The following is a 10,039-nucleotide window of genomic DNA, read 5'->3' as shown; positions in this document are numbered from 1 at the left end:
GAAAGTAGCTGAGTCAGGAACACTAGACCCAGCATCTCAATACCCCCCCCCCCCCCCCCCCCCACTCCACTCCCTCCCCCATTTTCTCCTCACTGCATCCTTACTCAACCACATCCTGCACTTCACACACACATATAGTGCCTTGCAGACATTGGTGTTTGTTGCATCTCTCAATATGCAGCTATGTAATGTGGGTTGTCTGTGGTTCATCACAGTGTGTTTAAGGTATCCAAGCTGTTTCCAAATGATTTTATGAGTGTTCACACAGTTTTATATGTGAACAAGAAAAAAATCTGCCGCATCTCATTCTTTCACTTATGAGATACCTTCTTATTCGTTGTTCTTGTTGTGTGTCATAATCAGGATATGATACTGCTTTGCAATTTGTTTGATGAAAAAAACATTATTTATTTTAAACAAGAAACCACATTGCAAAAATAGCATTATATAACCTGAATATCAGATACTTTTTTATAAAACAACAAAATGTTATTTCTTCATTGGTGATCCAAATACATACACCGGGTACAGCATATATTATCTATTTTGTGCATATATTATACATAGAAATCATCCAAACAGATGGTGTAAAATTAACATTGAGTAAATAGAATAAGATAAACTGGCACACACGTGTCTTTAGGGATATACCATAAAGGCCCCCATAAAGTTAAGAGTAGACCCTCCATGAATCTTCGTTATATTCTTCAGTGTCACATAAATTTCATCTCCAACTTGCAGCTGGAAAATCCCAGCCAGGTAACTGTTCCACAAATCTTCTGAAGCCTCTGGAAGCTTCAAATGAGGTTTTGAGGTTGAGCAATGAATACTAGAAGAAAAATATGATAGGTGTCACATTTAAATCAACTCAGCACAAACATAAAAATTACAGACAGGCAACACACAAATAAGCACACCAATAACAATGGGAGAGAGGAAAGAAAGGAAAGAAAGAGTACCTTTTTGATTGCATAAGTTCTATAGGCTTATCATAGGCTTTGGTCTCCTTCAGGACTTTGTGCTGGCTAAGTGAACACTCTTCTGCTGCATTCATAATCACTTTGGAGTAGATATAGTAGTAGCCCTCCTTTTCTACTGTCAGTCGGCCTTCTTTATACGTCATGTCTTGGGTGACTGCGTCACCCTCTTTTGCCCATTGCACTATATCGTTCGTCCCCGGCTTATTGGAGCCTTGGATAAAGAGAGAGAAAGCAGTTGCTTGGACCATAATTTATCTGAAGAGCTCATATGCAGTGTTCATGTTTGAGTGATGAGGGGAGCCTCTTACCCAGCAGGTGAGCAAAGGGTCTCCTCTCATCTCTGCTCATCTTCCTACCTGTTCAAGAAAGCAAGGGCAGATCAACTAATTGATCAACCAGTGTAAAAAAACATTTTTAAATATACACATAAAATTCTTAAGATGAAGTTGTGGGGAAAAACAATACAAAATTTCAACGTGTTAGCAGTCTAATGGTCTAAATTATATGATGATTTAATTGTTCTGGCTTCCCTTCACAGACAGTCTTCTATGCAGATCATGAATTATCAATGAATCATGTTAAGAATGGGCATCTCAATACCTCCCACCAGACTTTCTGGCTTGGGGTTTGTCCGGTTCTTAAGGTCAGGCTCATGGTTAGAAGAAGAAGCCTACAGGGAAGGAAAGATAAATACAACACAACAAATACTGAGTGAAAATCTTTGTGTGTTTGTCAAAATGTAGGAACCTCATGCAATAAGGGAAGGTGTCCTTTAGAGATGTATGGAAAAACACATGCACACTAAATGTAAATTCTGCAAATACATTGTATATATATATATGTATATATACAAGTAATGTTTTACACATTAGATTATTTTTGTATGAAACCACATACTCCAATATTTTTTTCAATAGTAACCTAAATGTAACAATAATATTTTCAATAAAACCTGAGATCTTAGGTTTGATTTTTAAGTGCAGTTCATATTATATACAAACAGAGGGCATAACACGTGAGAGGCAGGTGAATAATAAACAGCATTATGAAACTGTCTTTAAAAAAAGTGAAGTTAATGTTGCAGCTTTGTGCTTGAGATACAAATAAAGGGAAGTACAACTAGAGAAAGAGTCCAGTTGAAAAACGTGTCACTATCGACCTATAGCTTAAAGAGCAAACGAGGACCCACACCGAAACGCATTTAGCCCTGCAATGACATGTCTCAATATGACGTAGGGGCAAGCAGGGAAATTCTAAAGAGAAGGAATTTCCAGTCAGTCCAAGCACTGACACTTCTCTCTTCTCTCTTACAGCACACATGTACGCAATCACACACAGACCTCATGCTCACCTCTGTCCTTTGGTAAAGTTTGTAGATTAAAAATCCCTCGACGATTATTCCCAACATGGCCAGTCCCACCAGCAAGAGAAGAAACTTTTGGAGCTGACTCCCCCACCTTGGTTTCCTTTCAGGGGGCATTTTAATGTAGCTGGCCTGACTGTCCACCACAAACACCTGGGGGCAGGCACCTGCGCCGCCCTCTGACATCCCACCAGATCAGAGACAACCTAAGATGTTAAGGGTAAAGGTCAAAGGAGATACTGAAGGAAAAAAAGTTGTACAGTAGAGTGTAAAGAAATGGGGGGAAAAGGAAGATCGGACAGGAAATATTTAAAAAAAGAATGTGTGACAAAGCAACAATCTACACATAAACAAATCAGTTATTTTACGGTCTATTTAGGTTAAGTAGCCATGATGCAAGCAGTTTCTGAAAACAATGTGATTTCTTCATATCCCGACTACTTGAACAGCACAGTGAAAGACAGCTTGTCAATCAAATGAAAGAATAATAAAAACAAAACTCTTGTAAGGGAAAGGGAAATTACCTTGGATTTAAATGTTCCTCCACCGCTCAGCCAACCATCCAGTGTAGTCTCTACACAGTCCTCTGAAGCTCGTTTGGGATATTTAATAGCAAATGTATTCTTAACGCATTTCAAAAATATAGACCTAACAACATTCTCTGAACTACGCTACTGACTCATTTATTAAATTTTTTTCCCTCTCTAGATATTTTCTCTCGGAGCAGATATTGGCACTCAGTCCAACCTCTAGTGTCCGCTTGCCTGCTGTCAACTATCGCAAATATTGCTTTTCAGCTCATATAAGGAGGAAATGAAGATGACACGGGGAAGGAGCAAAGACACAGAGACAAAGAGTGAGAGAGTGAGTAGTGTGCGTGTGTGTGGGGCACTCCCTACAACTGCTGAATATAGTTATCATCACAGCTGACACTTCCTTTTCTTACTCTTTAGTTTCTGCCTCACTGTTCTTGATGTTTTATTGAACAGTCGATGTTGGTTTTAAGTTGTTTAGATTTTTTTTTATCAGTTTCTAAGAAAGTCGCTTCATCTAGCTATGCACATTTATAGCATTTCTAACACTAAGCAAGTACGCAGTGTGATGTTAAACTAAGTACAGCAAAACCAGATGAGCTGGGGTGGCAAGTTGTAACACACATCCGCACTCTTGACCACTACCCAGCCCTCCCACCACAGTGTTGCACTATCACCCACATTGTAAGTGATAATCTTGCATTAAACCCCCCCTTTCACACATAAAATTTCTTTCTGTATTCTAGGTGTCTCAGGTGGATTAAGCAACTTGCTTTTATTTTCATTTTGAGGAACTTGCGGTGTTTCTTTCTCTTTTCTTTTTTTTTTCAACAAGCAACAGCTTGCAGTGATTGAGCTTGATGGTTTGCAGCAGTTTGGAAAAAGTGAGACAACGAGACATTTTTTCCTCACTTTTGTAAGTAGTATTGATGTAGTTCTCACTTTTTTCCTTTGAAAAAATGTTTTAGTGACATGTCATTTTTTAAATGTATTTACTTTTATTATCTAACATCCTGAAAGTGTGATTCATCTTCATGTAAATGTGGACAGCTAAGTAGGAGTACAGAAATGCAGGCAGTCTGTGTTGGTTATGGTTCTTTTTTTTTTTGTTCTTTCGCATTTCCTGTTTCATAATGCAATCCTCGTTTTGAATTGTGGTACTGAATGCTTTCTTTTTCTCCCTGCTGCTTAAACACTGTCTCTAATGTTATGAAGAAACAGTCTTTTTGGTATTCTCTTTATCATAACCTGAAACCAGTATTTTTACAATCTGTTTTCTGCTGTAGGAGGGGAAAGTTTGACGTGACATACTCCATATGGTGAAACTACACACACACACTTACTGACTTGCAATATAAATTACTACTTCAGACACATACATTTAGACACACAAACAGAGATATGCAGTGTGTGCACAGGGCACTTGCAAGTTGCAAGGAGGGCAGAGACAAGTCTGCTGCCAAGGAAGGCCTGACTGTAGTTGTTGTGGTCGTTGCATGCTCAGTCCAACATGAATGACAAAATGAACAGACTCTGACAGACCCAGTGGTGAGTTACAGTAAAAGTGCTAAGACAAACAAAAAAGCAAGACTAAAGGAACTTCTTTTATTTCAGAGAGTATAAAGTTGACTAGTTTTAGACACATTAAGAGAAATAAAACCTACTGTAGGAAACCTACTGATACATTCAGAAAGTGGGAGAGAAAGTGAAGGCAGAACTTTGTGATTTACACAAACCCAGCATGTACAATCCCCCTGTAAGCAGGGAATTCCTGGTCAAGAATACACACAATCCAAATAACTTTCATTGAAATAAATTTCAACAAATCTGTATTACTAAGAAATTAAAGGACAAATTAGCACTCACACTAACAAGCAAATTATAACTTAATACTGTAACAATACATAAAAATGGTAGTCATTGAATAATGTATTGAATTGAATCATCGCTGTAACTTAATGGCTCTTAAGATGAGATGCAAGGAAATTATCAAGAGCAGCACAGTGCAATGAAAGAAAATGGGTCAGGAAACAAAATGTCAGGGAGTGCAGACACTGAAGAGGAAGCATTTAGTTTGAGGAAAATGTAAGTTCGGTAATACTCTGAGTGTAACTGCAATATTTGCATTTACTTTTAAGTAAATGAGATTTGAAAATGAAATTAAAAACTCTGCAGTATCGGTGAAAATCTACAATGTTACAGAATCCCTTAAACAATAGAATTGGAGTCTCAATCATCTGGGGGGAGGAATCTAGAGCTTTAGTCAGCTTACAGTGTTTAGTCAGCTTGAAACTGTGCTACTGTAGATGTATTTAAGAGATTAGGCAACATATTGCATAATTTATCTTTTTTACTTTTCTGCTCAAAATAACAAATTGGAAAACATTGAAATTTAGTGCTTTGGTTGGATAGCTATATTCTGAGAACGCCACACCTCTAATCCCCTCACCTAAACTGTTGAACCTTGAGTGCTTCATTTTTTAATGAATACTCTTAATAACATTAGCGACTTTATATCGGTATTATCTGAACGTATAACAACATCTAGTTCTCTATTCATATTTACAATAATAATTGGCAGCTTATTTCACAACAACCTTACTTTTATGCAACCTTTTGTTTTTACTTTAATGTGGTTCAGCTTTAATTAATATTAGCTACTCAGCTAAAGTTAGCTGCTAAGCTACTTTTAGCTACTCTATCAGCTGTGCAAGCTAATAGTATGTGGTTTGAGTTAATAACTACATGAGACACAGCTCTAAATATACCTTAAGGAAAAATATAAAGGTTTTACTTACCATGCAGTTCTACAGCAGTAGTTAGAATGTGGATTTAATTCAGTGGACTGCTTTGTATTTATCCATAGATAAAGACAAAGAAGAAGTGGGGTGCCACCTGCTAACTTTAGCCACTTTTTGCCTCCTTTTTGCCTTCCCTAATAGATCCATGCTTGCTTAAACCAGTTGATTTTAAATACATATTTGAAATCTAATATTTGAGTGCCCACTGCGGGTTAGGGACAAGACCCTGCCCCAAGTGGAGGAGTTTAAGTATCTCGGGGTCTTGTTCACGAGTGATGGGAGAAGGGAGTGGGCGATCGACAGATGGATTGGTGCAGCGGCTGCAGTGATGCGGGCGCTGTTGTGGTGAAGAGAGAGCTGAGCTTAAAAGTGAAGCTCTCAATTTACCGGTCAATCTACACCCCTACCCTCACCTATGGTCACGAGCTGTGGGTAGTGACCGAAAGAACGAGATCACGAATACAAGCGGCGAAAATGGGTTTCCTCCGAAGGGTGGCTGGCCTCTCCCTTAGAGATAGGGTGAGAAGTTCGGCCATTTGGGAGGGGCTCCTGGGCGCCTCCTGGGCGAGGTTCTCCGGGTCAGACCCAGGACACGCTGGAGAGATTATATCTCCCAGCTGGGCTGGGAACGCCTTGGTGTTCCCCCGGATAAGCTGGGGGAGGTGGCTGGGGAGAGGGAGGTCTGGGCTTCTCCGCTTGGGCTGCTGCCCCTGCGACCCGGCCCTGGATAAGCGGAAGAAAATGGATGGATATTTGAAATCAAATCCATGGGCCCTTATTATTCATAAATTAAATAAATTGACATATGACATATTGACATGTGTAATATTACCCATCTGTAACCACTGTTGCTACCATGGTATTACTTGGATATTAACTGGTTATAACTTTGCTAATTGAGTGGTAATAACTTAATAATGTAATAATAATAATGTAAAAATGTGGAAATTACCACTTTATGAAATTCTTGTTTCTGCCTTGTTACCCTAATATTACCTATTATTTTATTTATTACTGAGCTTTAATATAACGTGCTGCCATACTTGTTAAGGCAGTAACTAATTATGCTGAACATATTAAAATAAAACAAAATAATGAAATTAACATCAACGGGTGATATAAGTTTAACAAATGAGGAGTCGATATTTTGAACAAGAATACATGAATGCGTTTATTTCAACATGAGCCATTTCTTTTTTGTAATTTCCATTTGTAATGGTTCATTATATGCATTGCCTACTTCAATCATCTTTGATGCTTATTTGCGTAAAAATAATTTATATCTATATCTAGGGAAAACATTTGTTTGGGCTGTGGTTGGTACTAAAAGAGCACAAAGTAGGGCAACAGACAGAGATGGATGTGTCAAGGAGTGTCACAGTTTGTGTCCTATTTCAGAAGTTCCGAGACCCAGAAAATTACCCATTTTCCTTGAAACCAAATGTGCTGATTATACAGACTGTAAAGTGGTAAACCATGTCTGCAAATGTAACAGCACTGTTTCACACAATCACTCTATTTAGTAAACATAAAAAACTGTCTGCCTTGGTGCAGGACAGACATTGTAAACGTATTATAAATCTGCAGACTTTCCCTTCCAGGTTATGTAAATATTAAGGACAGAACTCTTAGATACATTTTAAATCAAACATCATAACGTGGCCTCCTCCATGTTTGACAGATCACATGGGATTCTTTGGATCAGGAGTTGTTCCTTTCCTTCTCTAGCCTTTTCTTCACATATTTATGGTACATGTTAAACTTGGTTTCATCTGTCAATTTTTTTTCCAGAACGGTCTAGGCTCTTTTATATGTTAACTGGTCATTTCTAATCTAAGAAATCTCTTTTTAACCACTGTAACTAGTGGTTTGTATGTTGTTGCAAACCCTCCATATTTTCATGAAGGAGTCTCTTCATTATAGACTTTCAGTGTCTAAGTAGATTATAGACTGCTTATAGAGTTGTACGTTACTGATCATGGACCTCCGGAGACCTTCAGAGCTACAGCCACCCTCAATGTTTGACTATAAATCCACTGTGGTGGTGTACATGGGAAAAATAACCAAAGTGTGTCGATATCCAATACTTTTTAATCGAAAAGTGAATTGTCAGAGAAGGACAGACACTGCTGCATATGACACCAATAATAATGATCATTAGGTTTTATTTAGACTTTGGAAGAAATGTTGAATACTGGCTTTGCTTGCTGATTGGCCAGTTTACTAAAAAAAAAAAAACCTTCTTGTTCTTCAAATGTGAGACGGCTTTCTGTGAAAAATAAAAGTTGGTTTTCAGTTTTGTTTTTCAGTTTATAGTGTTCACTGATTCGTTTATTAAAAAAAGAAAAAAAGAACAACTGAAACCATGAAATGGAAAAAGCACTGAGGTGGCACCAAAGTACTAGAACACTGTACCGTTAATATGTCACTAGATGAAATAATGAGAATTACTGGTGAGCTGTAATTAGGTGCAGTTACTCAATAGCATCGCTAAAGTACAGTTTTTAATGTATTCATAGCTTACGAGGCATTTCTGTGATATAGGAGGCTACAGTGCTGTAAAGATAGATAGATAGATAGATAGATAGATAGATAGATAGATAGATAGATAGATAGATAGATAGATAGATAGATAGATAGATAGATAGATAGATAGATAGATAGATAGATAGATAGATAGATGTTAGTTAATCAGTAACCATGGCCCAGTAATATACAGTGGGGCAAAAAAGTATTTAGTCAGCCACCGATTGTGCAAGTTCCCCCACTTAAAATGATGACAGAGGTCAGTAATTTGCACCAGAGGTACACTTCAACTGTGAGAGACAGAATGTGAAAAAAAAATCCATGAATCCACATGGTAGGATTTGTAAAGAATTTATTCGTAAATCAGGGTGGAAAATAAGTATTTGGTCACCTCAAACAAGGAAAATCTCTGGCTCTCACAGACCTGTAACGTCTTCTGTAAGAAGCTTTTCTGTCCCCCACTCGTTACCTGTATGAATGACACTTGTTTGAACTAATCATCTGTATAAAAGACACCTGTCCACAGCCTCAAACAGTCAGACTCCAAACTCCGCCATGGCCAAGACCAAAGAGCTTTCGAAGGACACCAGGAAAAGTATTGTAGACCTGCACCAGACTGGGAAGAGTGAATCTACAATAGGCAAGCAGCTTGGTGTGAAAAAATCAACTGTGGGAGCAATCATCAGAAAATGGAAGACATACAAGACCACTGATAATCTCCCTCGATCTGGGGCTCCACGCAAGATCTCATCCCGTGGGGTCAAAATGATCATGAGAACGGTGAGCAAAGATCCCAGAACCACACGGGGGGACCTGGTGAATGACCTGCAGAGAGCTGGGACCAAAGTAACAAAGGTCACCATCAGTAACACACTACAACGGCAGGGAATCAAATCCCGCAGTGCCAGACGTGTTCCGCTGCTGAAGCCAGCGCATGTCCAGGCCCGTCTGAAGTTTGCCAGAGAGCACATGGATGATACAGCAGAGGATTGGGAGAATGTCATGTGGTCAGATGAAACCAAAGTAGAACTTTTTGGTATAAACTCAACTCGTCATGTTTGGAGGAAGAAGAATACTGAGTTGCATCCCAAGAACACCATACCTACTGTGAAGCATGGGGGTGGAAACATCATGCTATGGGGCTGTTTTTCTGCCAAGGGGACAGGACGACTGATCCGTGTTAAGGACAGAATGAATGGGGCCATGTATCGTGAGATTTTGAGCCAAAACCTCCTTCCATCAGTGAGAACTTTGAAGATGAAACGAGGCTGGGTCTTCCAACATGACAATGATCCAAAACACACCGCCCGGGCAACAAAGGAGTGGCTCCGTAAGAAGCATTTGAAAGTCCTGGAGTGGCCTAGCCAGTCTCCAGACCTCAACCCCATAGAAAATCTGTGGCGGGAGTTGAAAGTCCGTGTTGCTCGGCGACAGCCCCAAAACATCACTGCTCTCGAGAAGATCTGCATGGAGGAATGGGCCAAAATACCAGCTACTGTGTGTGCAAACCTGGTAAGGACCTATAGTAAACGTTTGACCTCTGTTATTGCCAACAAAGGTTATGTTACAAAGTATTGAGTTGTATTTTTGTTATTGACCAAATACTTATTTTCCACCCTGATTTACGAATAAATTCTTTACAAATCCTACCATGTGGATTCATGGATTTTTTTTTCACATTCTGTCTCTCACAGTTGAAGTGTACCTCTGGTGCAAATTACTGACCTCTGTCATCATTTTAGGTGGGGGAACTTACACAATCGGTGGCTGACTAAATACTTTTTTGCCCCACTGTATTGCATGAAACTCTGAAAAGGACCATTCTGTATAATGAGT

The 10,039-nt window shown here is 39.0% G+C and overlaps 1 protein-coding gene across 2 annotated transcripts; it reads right to left on the bottom strand.

The window, feature by feature from the left end:
- Nucleotides 1–322: 322 nt before the first annotated feature.
- Nucleotides 323–3,748, bottom strand: LOC309709433 (tumor necrosis factor ligand superfamily member 14-like). Of its 2 annotated transcripts, none has more exons than XM_082538054.1 (6): nucleotides 2,868–3,748; nucleotides 2,332–2,582; nucleotides 1,581–1,650; nucleotides 1,289–1,336; nucleotides 960–1,191; nucleotides 323–829 (listed from the first exon to the last, which is right to left on the bottom strand). In XM_082538054.1, the coding sequence occupies exons 2-6, from the start codon at nucleotides 2,527–2,529 to the stop codon at nucleotides 640–642; spliced, it is 738 nt and encodes a 245-aa protein (XP_082394180.1). In that variant the 5' UTR covers nucleotides 2,530–2,582; nucleotides 2,868–3,748; the 3' UTR covers nucleotides 323–639. The 2 variants fall into 2 exon arrangements, with proteins under 2 accessions (XP_082394180.1, XP_082394179.1); XM_082538053.1 differs by having other exon boundaries at nucleotides 324–829; nucleotides 2,332–2,549.
- Between the last annotated feature and the right edge of the window lie 6,291 nt (nucleotides 3,749–10,039).

The sequence above is a fragment of the Aulonocara stuartgranti genome (assembly GCF_965226115.1).
Source record: "Aulonocara stuartgranti genome assembly, chromosome: 6".
NCBI lineage: Eukaryota > Metazoa > Chordata > Actinopteri > Cichliformes > Cichlidae > Aulonocara > Aulonocara stuartgranti.
Note: the sequence above shows the minus strand (reverse complement) of the source record. Positions and strands in the feature narration are given on the sequence as shown.